This window comes from Mirounga leonina, unplaced genomic scaffold (genome assembly GCF_011800145.1).
Source record: "Mirounga leonina isolate KUSES-001 unplaced genomic scaffold, KU_Mleo_1.0 Mir_154, whole genome shotgun sequence".
Lineage (NCBI taxonomy): Eukaryota > Metazoa > Chordata > Mammalia > Carnivora > Phocidae > Mirounga > Mirounga leonina.
Window position 1 is genome coordinate 25,069,828 of NW_023270389.1, and position 27,904 is coordinate 25,097,731.

Here is a 27,904-nt window from a genome sequence, read left to right on the forward strand (position 1 = left end):
CACAACACCGCCAGGCCTAGTAGTCTAGCTATATGCCTGAAATTTCTAGCTCACTTAGATGACTCGGGAGAAAACGGCTTCAAATTCTTGCACTTTTTAAAGTACTAAGTGACGATAACATTTTTGTCCCTTAGTCAATAGCGTCCTGAAATGATTCCGAGGAGTTTGTTCTTTTTTTTTTTTTGGATTAGGCATTTATATGGACAGCCCATTCGAAACGAACAAGGAAGGCGGGGGAAGAAAGCGGAAGCCGCGGGGTCTTCTAAACCAGAAAGTCTCCGGAGCTTGCGCTAAGCTATTTGCGGCGCCCCCCACTTACACGCAGGTCTCAGAAACAGGCGGGGGGAAAAGGCGTCGTACCTGGAGCTGAGACCAGGCGGCCGGAGTCCTCAGGGATGAACCTCGAGTTGCTGGGTGAGGAGGGCTATGGTTGCGTCTTAGAAAACCCTTTGGTCCTGGAAAGGAGGGAACCCGGGCGGGAGAGACTCGGGCTGCAACCTTAGGGACAGAGTTGTGCTGTGGATCATTGGGCGCTCCTGTTATGGAACAGCAACGGGAGGAGGAAGCCCACCTTCTGCCTAAGCAGAATGCATTGCCTTTCCCGAGGCTACTTTCATATCAGTGGTGGAGCGGCAAGCAGTTTGTGATTTCGGTTTGATTACAAGGATCGAAGGTGCTGAAGTAGCCCAGAGCAGGCAGGACCAGAGTTTTTGGAGAAGAAGGAATCTGAGGATGTGAGGCTTGAGGTGAAGCTTGGAAGACATGTCAGGGGTTTGGGTGCCTGGAAAAGGTAGACTGTTTTGTAGAAATACAGGATGCCTAAGGAGGGGAACTTGGAGATCTTCTAGTTGAAGTCCCTCATTGGACAGATGAAAAAAGTCTTAGTGGGTAGTGAGGTAGTGACTGGAAGGCACTGAGTAAATGGCATAGTTGGCACTGGAATCCAGTTATCTTGACTTTCTGTTTAACCCCTCAGCTCCCGGGGACGGTGTGTAAAACACTGAGAACTACAGAAGCAGTTGCTTTTTGTCAACCTCTTTGTGAGTCATTTCCTCCCTATCCCTTATCCAAGTTGTTTAAAAACTTAGGCCCTTCTAGGTTTTCATTAGGTGTTTAGCGTGATAGCCTAGGGATATCTGAGGTTTTCCAGATTTTCTAAATGACTTGCTGTAAAGTTAAAAGAAAAAACACAAACAAAACTCAGAAGTTCTACTGGATGTTAAAAGGGCTACAGAGATTTTAAAGAAATTGTCCTTACCTTTAAGGAGCTTTTTGTAAAGCAAGGAGATTGAGGTGATTATCTAAATAGCCATAATATATTGCAGAACATAGGCCTTTAAGGGTCATTACCAAGCGCTAAGAACATTTAGAAGAGGGAGTGAATGTCTTTGAGGCAGGGGAAGAAGGGTATCCAGGAACAAAAAAATCTATGGAGGAGTTGGGAGTTTTGAGTGGACATTTAAGATTAGTAAAATAGTGAAAGACTGAAGCATGAAGATATAAGGAGAAGTGCGTGTTAGGAATGTTTGAGCTAAGACATCAGTGTGAAAACACCTAAAGAATGTTCCTGCTTGGCCAGGTTGTGGGTACTGTGAATAAAGGGAAGGCCAAGAGATGCTGTCTGTTCTGTGGAGGCTCTTGAATGCCCAGCTGAAAAGTTTGTGCTTTTTAAGGGAGGTAGGGCAGATCCATTGAAGGGTTTTGACCTGGTAAGTAACTTAATCAGAGCTATGATTTTTATTTTTTATTTATTTTTTTAAAGATTTATCTGACAGTGGAACGCCTGGGTGACTTGGTCGTTAAGCGTCTGCCGTCGGCTCAGGTCATGATCCCAGGGTCCTGGGATCGAGCCCCGCATCGGGCTCCCTGCTCAGCAGGAAGCCTGCTTCTCCCTCTCCCACTCCCCCTGCTTGTGTTCCCTCTCTCGCTGTCTCTGTCAAATAAATAAATAAAATCTTAAAAAAAAAAAAAGATTTATCTGACAGCAACATGTCGTTGAGTCTTGGTTGGTGTCAAACCAGTTTGGAGGTCTAGAGTAAATGAGTGATAAAGAAGGCCTGAGCTAGGAAATGGAACGAAGAGACACTGAGGAGGTAGAGTTCACAAAATTTGGGAATTGACTGCATTTGGTGGTAGTGCCGGTGGTGAGGAACTATGAAGTGAAAATCATGGGAGCCAATGGTGGTATTACTGATAATCTTTTAAGGAAATTGGGAAAAGAGAGCATTGGGCATGTTGAGTGTGGATCTGGGGTTCAGGAGGTAGGTTTAGATTTATGAGAGAGATGTGTACTTTTACTGCAGGTGGGCTTGTTGAAACCTTGTGAGTGGATGACAAGACCAGGGGAAAAGGTGGGAGGGGCAGAAAGAGAAAACTGCAGAGGGCAGAATCTTGGACAATTACCTATATTTTGGAGTTAGGAGGAGGAATAAATGACATTAAATTAAGAGCTATATAGTACTTATTATGAGCTAGGCAAATTTTTGCATGCTTCTATATATTTATCCATGTAGAGGTGGAAGAGGATACTCGTTGGTGTGCTCTCAGAAGCCAGGTGAAGAGCACTTGAGGCTGAGAGCTGAGAAAGGACTGCTTGGTATAGTCCTTAGGCACTTGACACCCCTCAGCAACTTGAGTGGAAGCCAGATTACAGTCATTTTAGGAAGGTGTGGGAGGCGGAGTGGAGACCAGAGGTTGACCCTTATTTTTAAAAACTTCAGGATGGAGGAAAGGTGATAGATAGGCTAGTACATTGAAAGAAATAGTCATGGGAGAGGTTTTTCTTGAATGATACAGAAGATTTGGGAGGGTGAAATTTAGGAATATTTAGCATTGGAAGTTTAGACAATTTATTTATTTTTAAAGATTTTATTTATTTGAGAAAGCGCATGTTGGGGGCCGGGCAGGAGCAGAGGGAGAGGGACAAGCAGACTGATTCCATGCTGACTGTGGGGCCTGATGTGGGGCTTGATCCCTTCACCCTGGGATCATGACCTGAACCGAAATCAAGATTCGACACTTAACTGACTGAGCCACCCAGGCACCCAAGGAAGGTTAGACAATTTAAAAGAAGGCTGGGCCCATAAATCTACATTTCTATGGAAATGACTGAGGTTTAAAGGAGAAAGTTAATGATTGCAGATAAAAAGCTCAAAGGAGCAGAAGTGAGTGATTGTGGGAGCATGCATATGAAAGAATATCTGGATAAAGGAAAGGAATGATAACGCTCCTAATGTGAACTCAAGATACTAATTTTATTTCTGCAATCACTTTTGAGCCCTTGCTATGTATCCGACAGTATGCACTGGAGATACAAAGTTAAATAAGAGTTTTTCAGAACTATTTTTACTACAACTCACAGTAAGAAATCTCTTTTTCTTTTTCTTGAGGGAGAGGGCAGGGAGGGGCAGAGGGAGAGAGAGATCTTAAGCAGGCTCCATGCCCAGTGCAGAGCCTGATGCCGGGGCTCAATCTCACAACCCTGAGATCGTGACCTGAGCCGAAATCAAGAGTCAGATACTCAACTGATTGAGCCACCCAAGATGCCCAAGAACTCTGTTTTCTATCACAACCCGTCATATATTCAAATATATATAACTGAGTTTCTCAAAATTATACTTAATCCCTGTTATGCCCAGTGTCCTCTGATGTCTTCTGTTCTAATCTATTAAAAACCTTGTTGGGGCTCACGAAATTGATTTATCCACTTATGGTGGGTTGGGTCCTACTGCTTGAAAACCACTGAAATAAATACAGCCTTGGCCCTGAATAAATATGTAGAACTAGGGGGAGTGAAACATAAATACTGTGTCTAATATGGAACCGTAATAAGTGAATGCATTATGGGAGTTCAGCTGAAAGCAATTAATTCTGCATTGTTGAGGTTGGCAGTAGAATTTGGGGATGATAAGCGTCATTTAACCCAGACAGTACAGATAGGGTAGGGTTTTTCCAGAGGAAGTAGTTAGAGAAGGTAATGAGCGCAGAGAAGAGTTGAGGCAAATGTTCTGAGGCATGACTGCATGTGGTATGTTCAAGAAATGGTCAGTAATCTACAGCTGGTGCTTAGGGTGGGTTATGCGAGGTTCTGTACTAGGTGCTGATGGGAAGTTAGCTAAACATGCAGTGGAAAATACTGGTTGGGGCCAGAATGAAATCACTTTTTAAAAATTGTACTTAAAAGTTTAGTATATTGTGGGGTGAGGAAGATTTTTAAGCAGCTAAGTGACAGGTGAGATTTGGGTCTTTGGAAGTTGGCTGTGGCAGCTCTGTGATGGAGGCGAGACTGGAGTCAAGGACATGTAGTAATTATGGTAGTGAGGGCATCGGATGAGGGCGGGGTGGGATCCGTTATCTAGACACCTGCAAGTTGCATTTCTCTAAAAGAAACGCCACCGACTGTGTCCTCACTTGTTAGATTGAGGAAACAATGGAGACTGCTACTCCGCACCTAACCGTTACAACAGGGAGGAATTGGCTGGAATCGAAAATAATAGGGCCATTGGGAGAAAAGGTCCGTGCAGTTTTAGAGCTCATGATAGGTCTTTAAGGAGGTGGATGTTCCGCAGTGTAGAGAATAGACCTTATTCCGTGTCAGGAGACCGGGGGGAAGAAGGCTGGAAAGGCCTGCAAGCTGAAGGGCAGTTGGAGGAGGGATGTTCACAGGACAGAAAGGAGGAGGCCCCTGGGGAAGCTGGTGTGGCTGTGCTGGAAGCAGTGTGAACTCAGGTTCCGGAAGGGCAGCTGCAAAGAAAGGGCGCATAGCTGAAGTGAAGGTCTGAGCACAGGTTTTGAAGAACAGTGTCAGGAAAATTAGTGTGGTCCAAGGCCAAGATTGTAAAAGTGATTGTAAAACTAGGAAGGGTTTGTAACATTCTGTGGAGAGTGAAGAGTAAAAAAAGTTTCCTGCTTGGTTGGGCTGGTTGGTGTAATACCAAAATTATTCATTCAGCGCTCAGCAAAGACCTTTCGTGTGCCGCCTGTGGGCTTTATTGGCAGAGGGGAAGTGGGAAGCTTCTAATTTTTCTTTTGTCTTTTCTGGGAAAAAGCATGGTTTTTTGGAACAAATAAAGTGAACACTGGTTGTTGCCAAGAAAAACCCTCAATAGGTGGAGATTTTAGGTAGGTCACTTAGCTCACTTCTCTTGGTTGAATTACATTCCTTGGCCGTGACGGAGTAACTGGTGGTGATCTTTGAGATTTGTGGAGAGAAAGGGAGATGTACTGAAGGAAAGCACATGGACACATTTTGACTTTCAATAAAGGGTGGGTGTGTTGTGTTTTACAGATGATAGACTAATAACCTTGAGGTCAGATTCGGGCAAGATTCTAGAGGCTTTTTAGTGTAGATAAGAGTATGGTTTCTGGGTCAGGTTCCAATTTTGCCGGTTTTTAACTGTGTGAACTTGGGAAGTGACTTAACCTTGAAGCCTAACTTTATCTGTGAAATGGAATGTAATAGTGTCACTGAACCAATGGGAGTTTGCTCCTTGGTGAGTTACAGATATAGCAGATGGAGTTGGTGCACAAAATAAACTTTATTTGAAGCAAGTAAGGAGATCATGGGGAATAACTTCCAAAACCATGACTCTGAGCAAGCGTGAATGGGTTCCTTCTATTTAGGGTTAGGATGAATATTTAGTTGGGAAGCCTCGTCCTTGCACGTAGAGGTGAACAGAAGGCCACATAAGCCCCTTAAGGAAACCTGCTATACATATATTGTTATGTAAATGAGGCTTGTGCTCCTCGTCTGGCGGAGATTTTAGTATTATAATGAGGTAAAGGTAGTTGGAGGTCACTCCGTGGTCCTGCACAGGCACCAGGCAAGGGTTATACTCAAACTGGTCTGGGTGGTCTGGTCCCTGCTGCTTGAGGGGTGGTTTCAGTTTCCATTTGCGTGAGTGAAGAGATCAGTGGGAAAGAAGAGCTTAAGGAAAAATGTGGGACAGAGGTTGGTGAGTACAAGCAGGTGGGCAGTAAAGGTCAGGTCTTGGGGTCTAGCTGGTGACAGCAGTAGTCACTTACTAGTGAATGGAGAGGACTGAATGGGAATATATGGAAGACCTTACTACAGAGTCGGACACATCAGCATTCAATAAGGGGTAGCTGCTAATGATAAATACAGGTTTTAGCACTTGAGAGAAATGATGAGCCACTGTGAGTTTAAGTCTGGAAATCTCATTGTGGTTCTTTAATTTCTTGCTTTTCAAACGAACAAATATAGCACATATTTATCACAACAGTGGAAACAGTTCAAACACGCATGCAGAAAAAACTCTTTCTCCCCTTCCCCAAATTGTAACTGTCTAGAGTTTATCCTTTTATAGCTTACTCCTTGCTCACACAAACATTTAAACAAATTTATTAGGGCTTTGTTTTTGCCTTTTTACAGAAATAGAACCTTTTTATACACATTATTTGAAACTTGCTTTATTCACTTAACACTGTAGGATGCTATTCCTACACATTAGGAGATAATAGATCTAAAAATAGATTTTAATGCATTCATGTAGGTACACACACAGGATACATAATTTTAACGGTAAAATTTCCATGCTTTTAAAAAAAAAGTGGTCTTTTTCTCCCTTGCTGCCTCCTTTTTGTTGGTAATCCCATGTATTTACTACCATATTTTTGTCTGTGCTTATATATACTTGTGTGTGTGTGTGCATGCGCACGTGCACATGATAATAAAAAATGAGATTATATAATATACACTTTGTGTTTTGCCTTTTTTTCTACTTAGTAACACCAATGCAAATTTCTCTAAGAATTAGCATAATTTATTAGTATTTTTATATTTGAATACAATGTAATTTATTCATCCATTCCACTATTAATGGACATTTACTTTGTTTCCAGTTTGGGTAGGTTTTCTTTGTTTTTTGGCCACCAAGAACAATACTTGAAATATTTGTACTTCTGTCCCACTGTTGTGTTTACATCTATGGAGATTAGATTTCCAACTGTAGGATGGCTGAAGTAAGGACTATATATGTTTTGCTTTTATTTTTTTATTTTTTAAAAAATATTTTTTTTATTTATTCATGAGAGTCAGAGAGAGAGAGAGAGGCAGAGGCAGAGGAAGAAGCAGGCTCCCCGCCTAGCAGGAAGCCCGATGCGGGACTCGATCCCAGGACCCTGGGATGACCTGAGCCGAAGGCAGATGCTTAACCGTCTGAGCCACCCAGGTGCCCCTATGTTTTGCTTTTAATAGATGCTGTCAGATCCATTTTCCAAAAGGCTATAACAATTCCCATTTTTACAGATAATGTGTAAAAATGTCCCTTTGCCCTCCCCTCCACCTCCAGGTGTTCTCTCCCTAAATTTTCCTGTTTTTTTTTTTTTTTTTAAAGATCTTATTTATTTAAGAGAGAGCAGGAGCACAAGAAGGGGGAGAGGCAGAGGGAGAGAGAAAGGGAGAAGCAGACCCTCTGCTGAGCAGGGAGCCTAATGCGGGGCTCAAATCCCAGGCCCCTGGGATCATGACCTGAGCTGAAGGCAGATGCTTAACCGACTGAGCCACCAACGTGTCCCTAAATTTACCTGTTTGTTGGATGAAAGTGGCATCTCATTTTTATTTCTCCAACTACAACTGAGTTTGATTACATTTTCCTGTTTAGAGGCCATCTGATTTTGTTCTTCTGTGACTTGTTTATTCATATTCTTTTTGTCTTTTGGGTTTTTTCTTACTGATGTATAAACTTGCTTTGTAATACAGGTATCAACTCCTATCAGTCATCTGCCTTGAAAATTTGTTTCTAAATCTTGACTGTTTATGGGAGCTTTTTTTTTTTTAAAGATTTTATTTATTTATTTGACAGAGACAGAGATAGTGAGAGCAGGAACACAAGCAGCGGGAGTGGGAGAGGGAGAGCAGGCTTCCCGCCGAGGAGGGAGCCCGATGTGGGACTCGATCCCAGGACCCTGGGATCATGACCTGAGCCGAAGGCAGACGCTTAACAACTGAACCACCCAGGCGCCCCTATGGGAGCTTTTGCCATGCAAAATGTTCAATTTTTATTTAATTAAACCTATTTCTCTTTTCTTTTGGTGTTCCTCACTTGGTTAAGGTCTTCCCTACCCTAGATTATACATGTATGTAGTCCCCTAGATTTTCTTCTAAGATTTTTGTTCTTTTAAACTTTAATTTACCAGGGCACCTGGGTGGCTCAGTCGTTAAGCGCCTGCCTTTTGGCTCGGGTCATGATCCGAGGGTCCTAGGATCGAGACCCTAATTGAGCTCCCTGCTCGGTGGGAAGCCTGTTTCTCCCTCTCCCATTCCCCCTGCTTGTGTTCCCTGTCTCGCTGTGTCTCTGTCAAATAAATAAAATCTTAAAAAATAAGAAAAATAAAAACATTAATTTACCTGAAATTTATATGTAATATGAGAGGAATTATAACTTTTTCCTCCTTCCAGATGGTCACTTGTCATTCCCTATATGTTAAATAAATCCTCCACTAAATTGAAATGCCACCTTTATTATATATCAGCAGCCTTACAGTACATTTAGAATTTTTTTCACATTTGTCTTTATTCCATCTGGAATTATGTAAAATTTATTAATTTTTAGGGAAAACCATTAAGTTTTCCCATCCCAGAATGTAGATTGTCTTTTCATTTATTTAGATTTTATGACCTTACCTAAGATTTTATAGTTTTCTTCATACATGTCTGTCTTCTTTATTACCTTATTACTATTCCTTAAATATTTTATATGTTTGTAGCCATTCTGAATGGAATTTTTCCTTGTATTTCCATTTTTGGATAGTAATTGCTAATGTAAAGAAAAGCTATTAATGTTTGAATATTTTTCTTGTAGTAAGCCACCTTACCCTATTTTCTTATTTTTTAAAAAAGTTTATTTTTAAGTAATCTCTGCACCCAACGTGGAGCTGGAACTCATGACCCTGAGATCAAGAGTTGCTCGCTCTTCTGACTCAGCTAGCCAGGAGCCCCTTCCCTATTTTATTATTAATTTAAATAGTTTTCTTATTAGAGTCTCTTGTGTTTTCTGGGTATTCAATGATGGCAAAAGAGAAATAGTTTTAGCTCCTTATATTCAGTGGTTAAGCCAGTTATTTCATTTTCTTATTCCATTGACTGGAACCATCAGGATGGTATTAACTAATGATATATCCCTTCCTAGTTGCTGATATTAATTGAAATGGTTTTAATATTTCACCTTTTGGAATGATAATTGTGTTTTTGATAGATTTTATCATTTATTGTAGTCCTCTCTTTCATTAGAAGTGATTATGGAGTTTTAGCAAATGTGTTTTCAGTATCTACTGATAGGGTCGTGTGGCCGTTACACAAACATTCTTGACTAAGGATGTACATTAGAATGCATTGTTCCGGGCGCCTGGGTGGCTCAGTTGGTTAAGCGACTGCCTTCAGCTCAGGTCATGATCCTGGAGTCCCAGGATCGAGTACCACATCAGGCTCCCTGCTCGGCGGGGAGTCTGCTTCTCCCTCTGACCCTCCTCCCTCTCCTGCTCTCTCTCTCATTCTCTCTCTCTCAAATAAATAAATAAAATCTTTAAAAAAAAAAAAAAGAAACATATGGAAGCTTTTTACCTTGGTGGTGGGTTGCAGGGAGGAAACGATCATTTGTTGATTACACATTTCTGTATTACATGTATTACTTCAGTAACTTGAGAATATTTCTTTCAAAAACCTCTCGATCTGGGGCACCTGGGTGGCTCAGTCAGTTGGGCTGGGCGTCTGCCTTCTGACCTGGTCGTGATCTCCCGGGCTCCCTGCTTGGTGGGGGGCCTGCTTCTCCCTCTGCCCCTACCCCCCAAACTCACTCTCTTGCGCTCTGTCTGAAATGAATAAATAAAATTTTTAAAAATAAAAAAATAAAACCTCTCTATCTGGTTTCAGCATTTCAGTTCATTCTTTCATAATTGAATGCAGTCAGCCACTTAAATCTGGTTCACATTAGATACATCAGGATAATTTGGGGACATTTGCCTTTAGTTTCATCTTTCTTTTAGTGTTTTTTGTTGTAGGGCCGGTGTTTTTTTTTGATTGGTTTTATTTTTATTTATTTATTTTTAAAGATCTTACTTGACAGAGAGAGAGCACAAGCAGGGGGAGTGGCAGGCAGAGGGAGAAGCAGGCTCCCTGCTGAGCAAAGGAGCCTGATGCAGAACTCTATTCCAGGACCCTGGGATCATGAACTGAGCCGAAGGCAGTTGCTTAACCAACTGAGCCACCAAGGCGCCCCTTGATTGGTTTTAATATTTTCACTCTAGTTTTTCTTTTCTTTCTTCTTCTTTTTTTTAGTAATCCCTACACCCAACATGGGGCTCAAACTCATGACCCCAAGATCAGGAGTCGCATGCTCTTCCAACTGAGCCAGCCAGATGCCCCCACTCTTTAGTTTTCAGTTAATTTTTATAAATTTTTTTTTTTTTTTTTTTTAAGCAGTAGACTTCTTTTTTAAAATGAAATCTGATTTGGGTGCCTTATGTGTGAAACAACTTTCATGGATCTGTAGTTCTCAATATAGTTTAAAAACCACTGTAGTACAATACTTAGGTAATGTTGTAAGTACATCCTGACAAAGACAGTGTTACTGCTGACAGGACACTTCTGAGAAGCAGGGGGTAGCATCATGCCGTTATTTGCAGCTCGAGATGTTTGTGTCTCGTGTGAACACTGCATTTCATACAGGAAAAGCATTCAGGGGTGTTGGCCCCCAAATGTCATTTGCTTAAGAAATTAATATAGAGAATTGCATCTTTAATCAACTACCAGACTATGTGACAATATAAATGTCATTATTAGGAAGGAAATGGCACTGCTGGTTGGCTGGTGTTCATGAAGGTTTTAGAGAGTTCATCCGACTTAAGATAGTTTGACAGATTGGATATTTAAAAGTTTGTAATTCAAAATAACCAGCATAACCCCATTACCTGTTTACATAAATAACATTTTTTTTTGTGAAAAATAACTTTTCTAAAACAAAAATAGTGAGAAGAACATTGTTTCACGGTTTTACAATTTGTCCTTAATGCTTGCCTAAGTAGAAGTTGGCAGAATTCTTGCATCTACTTTTGCATGCACTGTGTTAAAATATCACTGGTGCTGTGGCCCCAGGAGAGCTCATCTGTAAACTTAGGAGACAGGAGAGTAAAGAGGCAGATGCCATCTTGGTATGATAATGAAAATAGGTGTGACCCCCTGGAGTCCCTGAGCCAGGCATCCACACTTTGCAAACCATTGCATCCACCATTCGAGAGCTGGAGGATTCCTGCTGTGTTGCAAATGCTCCATGAACTCTTTCTTTGCTTTGTTGCAGAGTCCTTTGGGCAGAATTATCCAGAGGTAAGAGTATAGTCTTTTTTTTTTAAGAGTATAGTCTTATTGTGAATTTAGGAGTATGGTAACTTGCTAGCTTTTGTGTTTGAGCGGAAAATGTTATTTGATTCCCCCGCCCTGCCCATTTTCTTTGACTACAGAAGCTTTAAGTGCTATAATAAAGAACTCAGTGTTTAATTTTGAGGAGAGAGGAAATAGATAGGCAGTACTGGTGGGAAATCTCACCATCACCTTTTAATCTTAAGCAATTCATTTCCCAGTAAATTAAAAAAAGAAGGATTTTTTTTCCTTCTTTTCCTTATCCTTCAATACTTTGAAGGATTTTTCACAAACGGTACCATCACCTATACGTAGATTTTTTTTTTCTGTGTGCTTTTCTAGTTTCAATCAGTGTTTTTGCATAGTAATAATATGTATGCTCTAAGTGTGCTTTACTTTTATAAATGCAAAAATATTTTGTAATATTTGAAATGTATTTCAAGTGTAGCCATTATGGTGATTTTAAATAGCTTGATACGAATATAAAATAATGTATTTGACTTCCCTAATGTTGCACATACAGGTTGTTCTAGGGGTTTTGTTTTAAATTATTTTTCTTGGAGTAAATCCCAAGAACTATGATTATTGGGTCAGTAGGATGACTCTTTTCAATGAATCTTGTTATATTTTGCCTAATTGCCGTGCACAGTGGGTACAAAGTCATACTGGTAATGTATGGGATGTATCACATCTGTTTACAAATATTTCCTTGTTTTGGCTAGTTTAATAGGTATAAGAACACACATAGAGTTTCTTTTGGTATACATCGTCATTTAAATTAAAAGAGAAGTGTCATAGGTGATAGAGAATCTTTAAGAAATAATTGGGTACCTGGTGGCATTGTCTATTTTCTTGTATTCATTTTAATTTTTAGGAAGCCGATGGAACTTTGGATTGTATCAGCATGGCCCTGACTTGCACCTTTAACAGGTGGGGCACACTGCTTGCAGTTGGCTGTAATGATGGCCGAATTGTCATCTGGGATTTCTTGACAAGAGGCATTGCTAAAATAATTAGTGCGCACATCCATCCAGTTTGTTCTTTATGGTAAGGAATTTTAATATTAATGTGTTGAATATGAGTTGAATTAGGGGGATGAATGGTGACTGTGAAATTGCCAGTCTCATTGAACTAGATATTTTAATACTTAGCATTTTAAATGTTCAGTCATTAGTAGTACAATTTCTCATAGCATCTGTAGACCTTGAAAAAAAATGCTGTCCTTGGAATACCTTTGTGGGGGAGAAATTGAGTGTACTTGTGGATCTGTATCAGGCTCTGTCTGAGAATATTTCAGTACTGAAATGAGATATTTACAAAAGTTTGCAGCTGTAGTAGTATTTGTGATATTGACCTTTCATTTAGAATGGAAAGTCTTGATGAGGAGGGAAACTTGGAAGTCCTCTACTTCAGCTTTGTCCAGGTTCTTGAATTCCATCAGTTTTAGTGATCGTAGGCATGTCTTTTCCTTCACTAAATTATAGTTAAGGCTTTCTGTCAAATAGATTGAGCTAAAATCTAGTGTAATATACATTCCCATTGATTTCTTTCTTACTCTCTGGGACCTACTGTGTTTGCTTTGGAAAGTTTTATTTTAGGGCAGCTCTTCTAAATGAACTTGGGGCCAAAAAAAGCACCTAATCAGATCTAGATTTTTTTTTTTTTAAGATTTTATTTTATTTTATTTTTTTAGAGAGAGAGCAAGCAAGTGCGCACAAGCGAGCTGGGGGAAGGAAGAACAGAGGGGGAGGGAGAGGAACAAGCAGACTCCACACTGAGCATGAGTCCCATGTGCGGCTCAATCTCACAACCCTGAGATCAGGACCTGAGCCAAAATCAAGAGTAAGACGTCCAACTGACTGAACCACCCAGGTGCCCCGTAATCAGATCTAGATTTATGAAGCTTATTTCCTTTTGTGTAAATGGAAATGGCAGCTATATTGTAAAGCACTGGATTGGAAGGAGGCCTGAATCCCAGTCTAGGTTTGGCTGCTAATGAACTAGCTTTGGCCAAAACTTGTCTGTAATATGCAAAATGAGAGTACCAGCCACTCCCACCTGTTAAAAATAATGCGTTTGTTTTTATTGTAAAATAATGCATAATCATTTAGAACCTTATGTAAAATATAGCAAAGCAAAAAGAAGTACTAGTATCTCCCATAGTCCCACCACCCAAGTATTCCTACTGTAAAGATTTTAGTATGTTTCTGTATATAGTTTTTAAAGAGCAGAATTTGGGGGTGCCTGGGTGGCTCAGTTGTTAAGCATCTGCCTTCAGCTCAGGTCATGATCCCGGGGTCTTGGGATTGAGCCCCTCATCGGGCTCTCTGCTCAGCGGGAAGCCTGCTTCTCCCTCTCCCACTCCCCCTGCTTGTGTTCCTTCTCTTGCTGTGTCTCTCTCTGTCAAATAAATAAATAAAATCTTTAAAAAAAAAAAAAAGGCAGAATTTGTAATCATGCTATGTTCTGTTTTATATTTTGCTTTTTTTCTCCCTAACACCGGACAGTTTCCTACTTGCATACCTCTAAAAACCTTTTTTATGGCTATATGTCTTCTCATGGATAAATTATAATTTATTTAACAGTTTTTTGCTAGTGTCTCTGCTACATGTTTAGTAAACGTCTTTGTGCATAAACCTGTTCACTTATACATTCATTCAGCAACGTTGAGCATGAATTGTGTAGCAGGTGCAGGTACTGAAGCTTTATGGTTCCTATACAAGAACTGTGTTTGAGATTTAGTGGAGGTGAAGGTGCAAAGGAAGAGATGATCCATGTACTGGAGGAGAACAGTGGTCAGGAAAGGCTTCCTAGGCAAGATAATTTCTAACCTCAAACTTGTGAGATATAGGTGTTTGCCAGTTGTATTTCAAGCAAAGGACGCTGCCCAGGCAAAGGTCCATCAGCTTCAAACAAGCACAATAAGATGGAGAACTGCAGGTAGTTCAAGATAGCTGGATTGTGGTGTGGGAGATGTGATAATGGCAAGAGCCAGTAAACTGAGATCCTTATGGAGGATGCTGTGTTACCATAGTATGAATTTGAACTTCATCTTGTAGGTAACTGAAGCCATTAAGACATTGTAGGAAAGAAAGTGATATGATGAGCTTTTTATTTTTTAAAAAATCTCTAGGACAGCATGTGTTAAAGAGATTGAAGAAGAGAGAATGAAGATAAGGGAAGTGCTGAGATCTTGGCTAGAGATGATGAGCACAGTGGCAGCAGGACTGGGGCTGAGCGGTGGGGAGAGGGGAGAGGGCAGAAGTAAGAGTCCTGGTCATTAGTCAGATGAGGAGTCTGAGTGAAGTGCAGAAGTTAGGATGGTCCTTAGACTTCTGGTTTGCATGAAGATACGAATGTAAAATTGAGGGGGGAAATGTAAGTTTGAGATCATGGCTGTGTGTCTCCTGTTATTTTATTGCAAATATTTGTCTTATGAGTATCTTCCCTGCGAGATGGTAAGTGCTGTGATTTATGAACCTTGTTTGCTGTTTTACTGCTATAATCCCAGTTTCTGGTTTTTGTGTTTGTTTTTTTCCCTGAGCTTCTAATTTTGTGCCTGCTTATGGAATTTGGAATTGTCAGATATATTAATATTATGTTTTTTAGTGGGAGAGCCCCTTTTACTTTTCACTTGTTAATAATTTTGTTTTCAAAATTAGAGTCCCTTCTATTTTAACAGAAATACAAGCTTATTGTGGGGAAAAGAGAAAGGATATTGTAGTACAAAAGGGCTTAAAGAAAAAAATGGAATGATAGCTAACATTCTGTTCTGTATTCAGATTGCGCTGTAAGGCTTACAAGAACAGCAACGAAAGCTGTCCCTTGTTTCGCCCCACTCCATTATGGTCTGGTCCCCTGTCTGCTTTCATTTTTTTGTCTGTTTCTTCTGATATTTATCTCCATATTTCTAAATAACATGTGTATGTTACTTTTTCTTGGTTTGTTAATTTCAGAAATTATCCATGGACATACTGTTACACTGTATGCAAGTTTTAGCTTACCCTCTTACCCTCCTCTATCATTCACTGAAATGGGGTGGGTCACTGGCTTTTTTTTGTGAATCCTAACAGAAGGGCATCTTCAGGCCTCTTTTTTTTTAGGTTCACATTCTCTAGAAGGATCTTCTACTTGCCTTTCTGAGGGGTAAGCATGACTGCAAGTGTTCTAGAGCTGGTGGGAGAGAGGCACAAGAGTCCTTTCGTATGCAGACTTGAACTTGATCCCTTTATATTCACTTCCTTATTTTACCCCTGCCTTCCTCTGCCCCTTGAGCCCCAAGTCTGGGAATACATTCATCTTGTCTCTGATACAAATAATTGTTAATGTTTTTTGAGCACTTGCTATGTGCCAGGCATTGGGATAGGAATTTTATATATACTGATCTTAATTCTGCCAACAGTCCTCTGCTGGTTAGGTAATATTATTGAGCCCATGTTATAGGGGAGGAAATTGAAGCTCAGAAGGATATATAACTTCCCAAGATCACACAGCTAAAAGGAGTAATGTCCAGGCTTCAGCATAAGTCTGACTCTTGAGCCTATGTTCTTAACCACGGAGGTATACAGCCAACCAAGTTCCTCAGTAGCAACTCCTCTTTATTGTAAAATTTGGGTAAATACTGGTTTTGGGTTTCTCTGTCCCTTCTGTTTCTTTTTTTTTATGTTTTAAATTTTATTTATTTTTGTCCCTTCTGTTTTTCATTTTTTCCCCTGCCTTCCTGTGGGTTTCTTGAACATTTTTTAGAATTCCACTTCATCTGCAGTAGTCCCCCATACCTGTGGTTTCCCTTTTTGTGGTTTCAGTTACCTGTGGTCAACCACAGTTAGGAGCAGATGATTCTGACATGTCAGAAGGGCGGTAGTGGCCTCAGGCTGCATCACGATGCCTGTGTCCCTCCCTCCCTGTGCTTCCCATCCTCACTTAGGCACTTGGTCATTTCACACCATCACAAGAGTGCGTATAGTAAGAGAATTTGAGAGAGACCTCATTCAGACAACTTTGATTACAGCATATTGTTAATTGTTCTGTTTTGTTATTGGTCGTTGTTAATCTTTTACTGTGCCTAACTTATAAATGAAACTTTCTCATAGGTATGTTATGTACGGGAAAACAGTCTACATGGCATTCGATACTATTGGTGGTTCCAGGCATCCACTGGGGGGGTCTTAGAATCCCCCATGGATAAGAGAGAACTGTATAGTGTTTTTGAGGGTATTTGTATAACTTTTTGGTGGTTACTAGGTATTACATTGTGTACACCTAACTTACTACAGTCCACTGGTGTTGACATTTTACCAGTTCAAGTGAAGTGTAGAAACCGTACTTCCATTTACCCTTCTTTGTATATAATTGTCTTAAATATTTCTTCTATATACATTGAGACCCACATAAGACAGTGTTACAATTTTTGGTTCAAATGTCAAAACTAGAGGGAAAAAAATTGATCTTATTTACCTATATTTTTATTCTTTTTTTTCATTGTTCTTTTTCCCTCATGTTCTAAGATTCCTTCTTTTATCATTTCCTTTCCATTTAGAGAACTTTTTTTTTTTTTAAGATTTTATTTATTTATTTGAGAGAGAGAATGAGATAGAGAGAGCATGAGAGTGGGGAGGGTCAGGGGGAGAAGCAGACTCCCTGCTGAGCAGGGAGCCCGACATGGGACTCGATCCCAGGACTCCAGGATCATGACCTGAGCCGAAGGCAGTCGCTTAACCAACTGAGCCACCCAGGCGCCCTAGAGAACTTCTTTGAATCATCCTTTTAGGGTAGATCTTCTGGCCAAATAGCTTGATTTACCTTTTTGTTCCCTGAAGGATATTTTTGCTGATAATAGAATTTGGGTTGGCAGCTCTTTTTCTCTCAGCACTTGAGTGTGCCACTTCCTTCCATGCTTTCTGGTGAGAAATCTGCTGTCACATGAATTTTTTGTGTGTTTGCCTGTTTGTATTGTTTGTTTCCATAGGTAAGATGTCCTTCCTCTCTTGCTGCTTTAAGGATTTTTTTTTCTTTGTCTTTAGGTTTCAGAGGTTTGTCTCTGTATCTTGGAAGTGGATTTCTTTGAGCTCACCCTGTTTGACGTTTGCTCAGCTTCTTGAATCTGTAGGTTTCATATCTTTTGCCACGTTTGGGAAAATTTCAGCCATTATTCCTTCAATACTTTGAAGCCCCATTCTTTCTTCTCTTCTAGGACTCTGATGATGTGGATCTTAGATCTTTTATTATAGTCCCACAAGTCCCTGAGGTTCTGTTCATTTTTTTTAGTCTGTTTTTTCTCTTATTCCGATTGGATAACTATTATTCTGTTTTCCAGTTCACTGATTCTTTCCTCTTTTTTCTCCATTGGCTCCTGAACCCATCTGTTGGGTTTCTTATTTTAGTTGTGTGTTTCATTTCTAAAATTCAGGTCTTCTCTACATCTTTTATTTCTTTGCTGAGACTTTTTTTTTTTCCTCATTTATTTCAAGCATGTTCATAATTGCTTATTGAAACATATTTATGATGACTGCATTAAAATCCTTGTCAGATAATTCTAACATCTATGTTATCTCACCGTTAGTATCTGTTGATTGTCTTTTCTCATTCGAGATTTTTGTGTCCTTGGATTGATAGTCATTTTCAGTTGAAACTTGGGCTTTTTGGGTATCCTAAGACTGTAGGGCTTATTTAAATCTTATGTTTTAACTGGCCTCCTTTGAGAGGAGAGAAGAGAGGGCACTATCTTGTTAATTGCCAGATGGGTTAGAAGTCCAAGCTTCTTACTTGGCATCATTATGCTAGGTGCGGTGGGAAGTTCAGGCTCCCCACTGGCCTCCTGGTCTGATACCATGCTGGTGGGGAAGGATAGGAGTACCTTGTTCCTGTTCTCCATGTGGCCTCCACTAACACTCAGTGGGAGTCCTTATTACAGGCTGATGGCTATGGAAATCTGGCTGCCCCCTGAGCTTTCTCTGACACCAGTGCGGTGAGTGGAGAAGGGTACCTTGCTGTAACTAGGCAAGGGTGGAGGTCTAGATTCTATTTAGATTTTGTTGACTGGGATGGAGGTGGGGCTGCAGTTTTTTTCACGGTGGTTGCTGGAAGAGTCATTATTGCCTAAAAGTTTTCTGTCTCTCTGTGCTGTGCTGTCCAGTCCTGGTCCTTTGGCTAGTGAAAGCAGGCTCTTCTTGAGCTTTATTTGTGTGAGTGAGCCTGTTGGTGTTACTGGGCTGTTGGCTTCTCCATCACTCAGTCTGGGATATATAAGGCAAAAAAGAAAATCCAGGGAACTTTCTATTGTGTCATTCCTCATATCCTGTAGTCTCTAGCCAATCAGTCTTTGCTCTGCCCTTCAGAGTCTTTTTTTTTAAATAAAGATTTTATTTATTTATTTGAGAGAGGTTGAGAGAGCACAAGCAGGAACAGCAGCAGAGGCAGAGGGAGAGGGAGAAGCAGACTCCCCACTGAGCATGGAGCCCGACGCAGGTCTCAGTCCCAGGAGCCCGGGATCGTGACCTGAGCCGAATGCAGACGCTTAACCAACTGAGCCACCCAGGCGCCCGCCGGTGTCTTTGTGTTTTATGTGTAATGTCCAGGGTGTTTAGCTATACTTAGCAGGAGGAATTAATTCCTTTCTTAGTTATTTTAAATAACAGATACTTATTTTTACTGTTTTGTTTACACTGTGATGGTGCTATTTCTGGGACAACCTCAGAAAGCTCAGATACTCCCTCACCTCCCACTCCCTAAATACTTGTTACATCAACATTTAAGGGCAAGCCGATGATAGACTCTTTTAAACGTTTGAGTCTTATTTCCTGGAGCCACTTGTTACTGTTATCTTGAACTACTACGAGCTTTTGTTACTACATACAAAAATGTCATGAAATATTCTTATTCATTGTTTAGTTGGGAAAGTTTGTGGATTTGAGTATATATATATATAAAAAAAGGAATACTGTTGACTCCTGCAGCTAGGGCAGATGTGTGACTCAGACATTTTTATCTTTAAGAGCAGTACAATGTACTTAGAATTTGTGCTAAATTACTTTAACTTAGAATATATGCTAAATTACCCACCTTTTTTTTTTCCAGCTGGAGTCGAGATGGTCATAAGCTCGTGAGTGCTTCCACTGATAACATAGTGTCACAGTGGGATGTTCTTTCAGGCGACTGCGACCAGAGGTTTCGGTTCCCTTCACCCATCCTAAAAGTCCAGTACCATCCACGAGATCAGTATGTTTAATCTGTGCTGTTCTTTCCTGGGGCAGGGTCTCATTCTCTGTGGACTAGCTCCAGGCTCATGACAATTGCAGTTTAAGGTTGTGGGAGGCAAAAGCACACATCTCTTCAAATCTTCTACATAAAATAATGTTTCTGTCTAGGTTGTCTCTACTGAATAGATTTTAAGGAGAGTGTTATTGTATCATATAATTAAAAACTGGGCAGTATTCAGACTTTGGAAGTGGGCAGAGGTAGGAAGAAGAATAACAACTGGTCCTTGACCTGGAGCTTTCCACACCAACACCTCCCCACCCCGCCGGTTATTTGAATTTCTTTAGAGGGAAGTAGTTCGAATATTAAAACTACATTTAAAAAAAAATGAAACTACATTTAAGAAAAAGTTACCCACCATTCCATTACCCAGACATAACTGTCTTCATTTCTCTTGGTTCTTTATTAGTCAAGTTCTTTAAGTGTAATGCTTGTTATCTAGTGCTTTATAGCCCACAAAGCAAGTTATATGCATATGAGATGTGTATTAAATTCCATATTTTTACATAGTTTTAGTTAGCATTTTGCCTTTTTATTGCATACCTACTTCTTCTACTAGTTCGCTACTTCTTCGTATTTATTTTTAATGACTACATTTTATTTTGTCAAACTAGGATCCCATAGCTTATATTCAGTCGTTTCCCTATTGTTAGACATTTAGACTTCAAGCTTTTTCACTATTTTAAATTTGCTTGAGCTGGGAGAGTTGATGGAGGTAGTGACAGGAATCAGGGAAGAGGGCAGGAGAATCAGCCTTCTGATACCAAAGCAACAGCCAATGTACTGTTCATATTTTTAAACAGGAACAAGGTTCTCGTGTGTCCCATGAAATCTGCTCCTGTCATGTTGACCCTTTCAGATTCCAAGCATGTTGTTCTGCCGGTAGACGATGACTCCGATTTGAACGTGGTTGCATCTTTTGATAGGCGAGGGGAATATATCTATACAGGAAATGCAAAAGGCAAGGTAAGCCTGGAAGCTAGTGAAATAAGCATCAGTCATCCTGTGCATTGGCTTATTTCATGTTTACTTGTTCTGCTTCCTTTGAAATATCTTTTATCCCTGGACTAAGCATGTCTCGTGCCTATGGCAAATGTGGCCTATTTTTGTCATGCCTTCATGATAATTCTTTTTTTTTTTAGAGATTTTATTTATTTATTTGACAGAGAGACACAGCGACAGAGGGAACACAAGCAGGGGGAGTGGGGGAGGGAGAAGCAGACTCCCCCATGGAGCAGGGAGCCCGATGTGGGGCTCGATCCCAGGACCCTGGGATCATGACCCAAGCCGATGACAGATGCCTAACGACTGAGCCACCCAGGCGCCCTGCCTTCATGATAGTTTCTGTTCTTTTGATTTAGAGTGATCAGAGACTACTCAGCCTAGAAAGCGTAGAAGGGCCTTTTGCTAATAATGAAGGGCCGTTACTTATTTATAAAATTTATTTATTTATTTATTTAAAGATTTTATTTATTTATTTGACAGAGAGAGACACAGTGAGAGAGGGAACACAAGTAGGGGGAGTGGGAGAGGGAGAAGCAGGCTTCCCACGGAGCAGGGAGCCGGATGTGGGGCTTGATCCCAGGACCCCGGGATCATGACCTGAGCCTAAGGCAGATGCTTAACACCTGAGCCACCCAGGCGCCCCTCATTTATAAAATTTAAAAGTCATAGTATAAAATGGAATACATTTGATAAAAATGTCTTAATACCTAGTTCTGTAAATATTATATCATTTAAGCCCACTTAACCTGCAGTTTTGTGGAGTAAGAGGTTAGCTGGGCTTTTAAGGTCCTGTTTTACTTTGTTTTGTTTTGTTTTTTAAGATTTATTTATTTTAGAGAGAGAGAGTGCGTGCATGCATGTGTGCGAGTGGAGGGGAGGAGCAGAGGGAGTTGGGGGGGAGAGAAGCAGATTCCCTGCCACTTGATCTCGTGACCCTGAGATCACAAACTGAGCCGAAACCAAGAGTCTGATGCTCAACTGACTGAGCCAGCGCCCCTTTAATAAAGGTTAGAGTTTGTAGTTCCATTAGGCAACTTGATTTTTTTTTTTTTTTTGGTGATTGGGGTGTATAGGCTAGTATAATTTCATGGCTACCTTAGAAAGTGGCCATTTTTGGAAATGGTGGTAAAATACACGTAACATAAAATATAACATAACATTTACCATCTTAACCATTCTTAAGTGTACAGTTTTGTGCTATTAAGTACATTCACATTATTGTGTACCCATCACCACCATGTATCTCCAAAGCTTTTTTCGTCTTATAAAACTGAAACTCTGTACTTGTTAAGCAGGGACCTCCTAGTCCTTGTTCCCTCCCCGGCCCCTGGCAACCATCACTCTACTTTCTATATCTGTGAATTTGGCTACCCTAGGTACCTCATGTAAGTGGACTCATATGGCATTTGTCTTCTTGTGACTGGCTGATTTCACTCGGCCTGATGTCCTGAAGATTCCTTCATGCCCAGCATGCATGTGCCCGAATTTCCCTCCTTTTCCTGGCTGAGTACTGTCCCACTGGAGTACATTCCCCCTTGTGTTTATCCCTTCATCTGTTGACGTATCCTTGGGTTGCTTCCACCTTTTGACTATTGTGAATAACACTAAACATTGTATTTTGAGAATAGATTAAGACATGGTTCTTTATTTGAAGAATTAAAAGGCAGTATCAGTTAATCAGGTTGAATACATGAGACGTTATATATTTTTTAAAGATTTTTATCTATCTATCTATCTATCTGAGAGAAAGAGAGCGAGCACAGGCGGGTGGAGGGGCAGAGGGAGAGGGAGAAGCGGGCTCCCCGTGGAGCAGGGAGCCGGCTCGGAGCAGGGAGCCCGATGCGGGACTCAATCCCGGAACTCTGGGATCATGACCTAAGCCGAAGGCAGGTGCTCAACAGACTGAGCCACCCAGGCGCCCCGAGATGTTTATATTTTTACCCAGTCTTTGCCCAGTTTTAGAAATGGAAGCCAGTTCTAATTACTGTAAGTTATCAGAATACTTAATGGTTTTGTTTTTTTTTCCTTTGAACTTTAGATTTTGGTCCTAAAAACAGATTCTCAGGATCTTGTTGCTTCCTTCAGAGTAACAACTGGAACAAGCAATACCACAGCTATTAAGTCCATAGAGTTTGCCCGGAAGGGGAGGTGAGACCTTGTCTTTTTAGGGACAGTTTTAAAAGTGAGTAGAATGCAAAAATACATTGAGATTCACAGTTTTTGTGTATATTAAATCTTTAAGAAAATTTACTTAAAAAATAACTAGAAACTGTCAGTATCTGGTTCTTACGTTCATAAAATTTATTGCATTGAACCAGTAGTCACATCCTCTTTTTCTGGAGATGATTAGGCAGAAAAGATATCGGGGTGGTATATGCTTAGAACTAAAATGCCTGCCACATAGTACGCTCTGGGTAAAGATCACCTGTTTTTATAATCCAAAGTCATGTCACAGAATTCACATAGTAATTGGACATACACTCTATTTACATAAAACTATTTACCCTTTTACTTTCAGATGTTTTTCTGATAAGTGTGGTTACCCAACTAGAAGTAGATATGTCAACAGAAACGAGAAGAATTAGATTGTTGGTGTCAGGATGAGAGGTGACAGTCCTTCTGTCTTGTATAGGAGCATGCATGTACTTAGAGGACATTCATGTTCAAAATTCGTTAGAATTCAGGAAAGCTTAGTGAAATCTGTAGGAAGGTAGTGAAATAACTTACATTTTAGACAGATTTCCAATGTCATTACAGTAAAAGAACACTTTAAAATGACATAGTTTACTAACTCATTAGGAAGAATATGTTATGTATAAGATAGGCCAGAGAAATGAAGTATGCATTGTATGTCTAACTATAAGTTTGTGAATTCAGCAAGCTGGTTTCACTTTAGAGGTCATGGATTTCAATCAAATACTAAAGATTAAAAATAAATACTGAAGATCAGTTTGTGCATATAGGGTTCAGGGATACACAAAGTATACAACATATCTTCACTTCAAATTCTATTTTGCTTTGAAAGGTGACAAGTAAGTACATAAGTGTTCTAGCTTATGTGGAGTAGTTGTTCTGTGGTACTGTTCTAAGTAACAGATATTAATAGAAAATGTTAACAGAAACATTTCTGACCTCTTGTGTTGATATTTTTATCCTTTCTCTAGTTGCTTTTTAATTAACACAGCAGATCGGATAATCCGAGTTTATGATGGCAGAGAAATCTTAACTTGTGGAAGAGATGGAGAGCCTGAACCCATGCAGAAGTTACAGGACTTGGTAAATAGGTGTGTATCACCACCTAGAAGAATATGGGGCAATACATGACCTGAGCTCAGCTTCTGGTTCTCCTTGGGTACTTTCTTTGTCCTTCAGGACCCCGTGGAAGAAATGTTGTTTCTCTGGGGATGGAGAATACATAGTGGCTGGTTCAGCCCGGCAGCATGCCTTGTACATCTGGGAGAAAAGCATTGGCAACCTGGTGAAGATTCTCCATGGGACGAGAGGAGAACTCCTCTTGGATGTAGCTGTGAGTAGAATGAGAGGTTGCTCTGGTTACTGATGTGAAACAGATAATCTTGGATCCATTCTTAGAGCTGATTTTTCTTTCCTTCCTTAAATTTAGTGGCACCCTGTTCGACCCATCATAGCATCCATTTCAAGTGGAGTGGTATCTATCTGGGCACAAAATCAAGTAGTAAGTATTTTTTCTGGTTTAATTGCTTTGAAGCTAGATAACCTTTCTTTATATCAAAGAACCTTACAGGTAGTAAGCAAAAAATGACCTATTTAATTTCTTTTGCATGTGATTCTTGTAACCTAATTAAAATTGATTCAGTTTTGCTTTATTTTGTTGGGAAGGTCTTGGTCCAAAGCTGATTTACTACCTCTGTCTTCAGGGAGAAAGTCTGGTGTACTTTCTGTTAACATTTTTCTGTTACCTGAGAGAGAGTTTTCTTTTGCTTTTCTTATTTTCAGCTCAGTTAGTTTCTGTTTTACATCTTGGTTTTATTTTGAACAACTTTAATCATGTTTGTAATCCGTGTACTCCTAAGAAAATGCAGTGTTTTATCTGATAATTATATCTTTAAAAGATTAAAGATGGCAGTTCTCATGAGAGAACTGTAGTTAATAACGTGGAGCGTTTAAGATCCAAATACCTTAAGACAGTAAAACCTATAGGTACCTTATTTTTGTTATCTGCCAGATTTGTTCTCAGAGTTCTAAGTCTTGTATGTGCTCCGATCTTTCATTTCTATCAGTAATGTCGAGTTTACAGACCATTGCTTTCTCATACGGTTAAGTAGTGTATTTTGTTTGCGGCATAGGAAAATTGGAGTGCATTTGCCCCAGACTTCAAGGAGTTGGATGAAAATGTAGAATATGAGGAAAGGGAATCAGAGTTTGATATTGAAGATGAAGATAAGAGTGAGCCTGAGCAGACAGGTAATATTTCTCGACTGCAGTCTCTTTTTCTTTACGCTTACACAGTTTTGACGGTGTTCTGAGAGTCTCTGTGTGGAACGCACCAACTGAGGGCCTCTGTGAGCATTTTTACTAGGGTTTAACAGCTCTCTTATTATATCACTGTGTTTCCTGATGAATTGTTGATGATCACCTGATCACCTGCACATGCTGGGTGCTCAGTCTGTATTAGGTATTGTCACCCCCATGGCAGGAAGATAAAGGTAAACAGCATGAGCTTTGGAGTCCAACTGCCTGGGGCAAAAGCTTATTACTCTTTATTTTTTTAATTTTTAATTTTTTTTTAAGATTTTATTTATTTATTTGACAGAGAGAGACACAGCGAGAGAGGGAACACAAGCAGGGGGAGTGGGAGAGGGAGAAGCAGGCTTCCCGCCGAGCAGAGAGCCAGATGCGGGGCTCGATCCCAGGACTCTGGAATCGTGACCTGAGCCGAAGGCAGACGCTTAACGACTGAGCCACCCAGGCGCCCCTTATTACTCTTTAAACCTGAATTTCCTCATCTGTAAAATAGTGGTAATAATAGAACCTGCCTTTTAGGGTTGTGGGGAGTAATTCGTGTAAGGGACCCAGTGTAGCACCTAGGCCAAGGTAAGCATTCAGATGTTATTTTCGATTAGGATTGTGATAGTGCTCATTGTTTGTTTGCTTTTTAAGTAAATTCTTTGCCTAACATGGGGCTTGAACTCACAGCCCCAAGATCAAGAGTTGCCTACTCTACCGACTGACCCAGTCAGGCGCCCCTCATTGTTATTCTTATCTCATTTTCTGAACTAGATAGGAAGCTCCTTTAGAATAAAGATTTGACTTTTTAATCCGCATGGTTGTCTAACACAGGGTTTTATATCTAATGGGGGTTCGTGTGTATGAATGCTTATTAGTATTCCCGGTTGTAAGTTAATTACTCACTAAGGAATTAATGTCACAGGTCATCGCCTGCTGGACCACTTGATGGTGCCAGGAATCAGGGAATTGGGACTGAGGTTGGTTTTTCCAGGTTGGAAGTGCTGATCCTCACTTGTGTGATATTAGATCACATATATGCCCCCGTGTTTTAGGAGGATCACCAGGGAGGCGGCCTGTTCTGTATTGTATTGATGTTGCTGGATTATGTTGTGTGAAGCCTTTCCAAACTCAGATAACTTGTTCCTCCTTCTCATATTCGTAGCACACTTACTGAATTGAATGGAAATTATCCGGTGCCTGGGTGGCTCCGTTGATTGAGCGACTGCCTTCAGCTCAGGTCCTGATCCCGTAGTCCTGGGATCGAGTCCCGCATCGGGCTCCCTGCTCAGCGGGTAGTCTGCTTCTCCCTAGGACCCTCCCCCGTCTCATGCTCTCGCTCTCAAATAAATTAAAAAAATTTTTTTTGAATGGAAATTATCTGTTGATACCTGTCTCCCTGGTTAGGCTGTGAAGTTTTTACTGAAGAACTGTGTGCGGCTTTCTTGGTCATCACTGTATCCCCAGTGCCCAGCATAGGGTGGAGATTCAACACCTACTTGTTGAATTATTGAGTAAAACGAACTGTTTGGCTGTCCTCCTTTGTTTCTGCTGAATTTTAGTTTATGGAAATCATTAGGCTGCAAGTAAAAAGCCGTGTTTTTCCTTCTTCTTACACCTGTGCCGTTTCTCTCCTGCAGGGGCTGATGCTGCCGAGGATGAGGAAGTGGATGTCACCAGCGTGGACCCAATTGCTGCCTTCTGTAGCAGGTGAGCCACCTCTGCAGGCGAGGCCGCAGGGCGCTCCTCCCCCTCCTCCTCAGGCTCTGGTGTACGCTCACCTCCCCCGGCTGTCCTGCGTGTGTTAGTTCAAAGTAATAAGTCCTTTGGTGTACAAGAAATCCCTTCCCTTTTCCCCTGATAGAAAATCTTAAGGAAAACTGAGATAATTCATTTATACCGTTTGTTTTTACTACTGATTTTGTTACTCATATTGTCTGATTTTCTCTTAATCATCTTGGCTTTCTTAAAGTTCTAGATCCATACCTGTTGCTTATGGTTAATGTAGGTGATTCTGCCCTAGAGGAAGGGTTCATGGTTTAAGCAACTGTCTCCTCTTTTTTCCAATCCCTTGCCTGATCCTGTTCCAAATAGTGATGAAGAGCTGGAAGATTCAAAGGCTCTATTATATTTACCCATTGCCCCTGAGGTAGAAGATCCGGAAGAAAATCCTTATGGCCCCCCACCGGATGCTGTCCAAACCTCCCTGATGGATGAAGGGGCTAGTTCAGAGAAGAAGAGGCAGTCTTCAGCGGATGGGTCCCAGCCACCGAAGAAGAAACCCAAAACAACCAATATAGAACTTCAAGGAGTACCTAATGATGGTAAGGGCTGCGTCTTCTCCCTTTTGCCTGATAGACATCACTTCTTACTCTCCGACACAGTCTGGTAACTTCCCATTTGAGTGATTTTACCTCGGAGGAAATGTCCCATGAGTCTTTTTTTTTTTTTAATAACTCCTTATGACTTTGTAACGATTTCATCTGCTTTCACTTCCCTTCTAAAGTGGAGAAATTGTGCCTTCTAGTACTTGCCTAAATGACAACGTGCCGTCTTCTGACCTCTGGCTCAGAGTTTGTTTCATTATACCATTCTTCTTTTTTTCCTGTAGAGTGGTTTTATTAGGTGGTAAAGTACTGGTCAGACCTGGATAGTCTTTTCATTCTTCCTCCCTGCTTTTACAGTCTGACTGGGCAGCCTTTATTCTCACCTCTTGGGATAGGTCGGGGGGTGTATGTGTGTGTGTTTACTGTTGGCCATCCCCCTCTTTTAGCTGACCGCAGTCCG

General features: G+C 40.7%; 1 protein-coding gene across 3 annotated transcripts in view; it reads left to right on the top strand.

The window, feature by feature from the left end:
• The first annotated feature begins 257 nt into the window (after window positions 1-257).
• Window positions 258-27,904, top strand: part of RBBP5 (RB binding protein 5, histone lysine methyltransferase complex subunit) — a 35,618-nt gene continuing 7,971 nt past the window's right edge. For all 3 annotated transcript variants that reach the window (XM_035010226.1, XM_035010227.1, XM_035010225.1), the window contains exons 1-12: window positions 258-414; window positions 11,313-11,338; window positions 12,246-12,418; window positions 19,448-19,588; window positions 20,431-20,593; window positions 22,671-22,780; window positions 23,797-23,916; window positions 24,005-24,158; window positions 24,255-24,326; window positions 24,958-25,075; window positions 26,758-26,827; window positions 27,212-27,441. In XM_035010226.1, coding sequence (XP_034866117.1) covers window positions 396-414; window positions 11,313-11,338; window positions 12,246-12,418; window positions 19,448-19,588; window positions 20,431-20,593; window positions 22,671-22,780; window positions 23,797-23,916; window positions 24,005-24,158; window positions 24,255-24,326; window positions 24,958-25,075; window positions 26,758-26,827; window positions 27,212-27,441 — 1,396 coding nt within the window. In that variant the 5' untranslated portion in view covers window positions 258-395. The remainder of the gene's footprint in view (window positions 415-11,312; window positions 11,339-12,245; window positions 12,419-19,447; window positions 19,589-20,430; window positions 20,594-22,670; window positions 22,781-23,796; window positions 23,917-24,004; window positions 24,159-24,254; window positions 24,327-24,957; window positions 25,076-26,757; window positions 26,828-27,211; window positions 27,442-27,904) is intronic.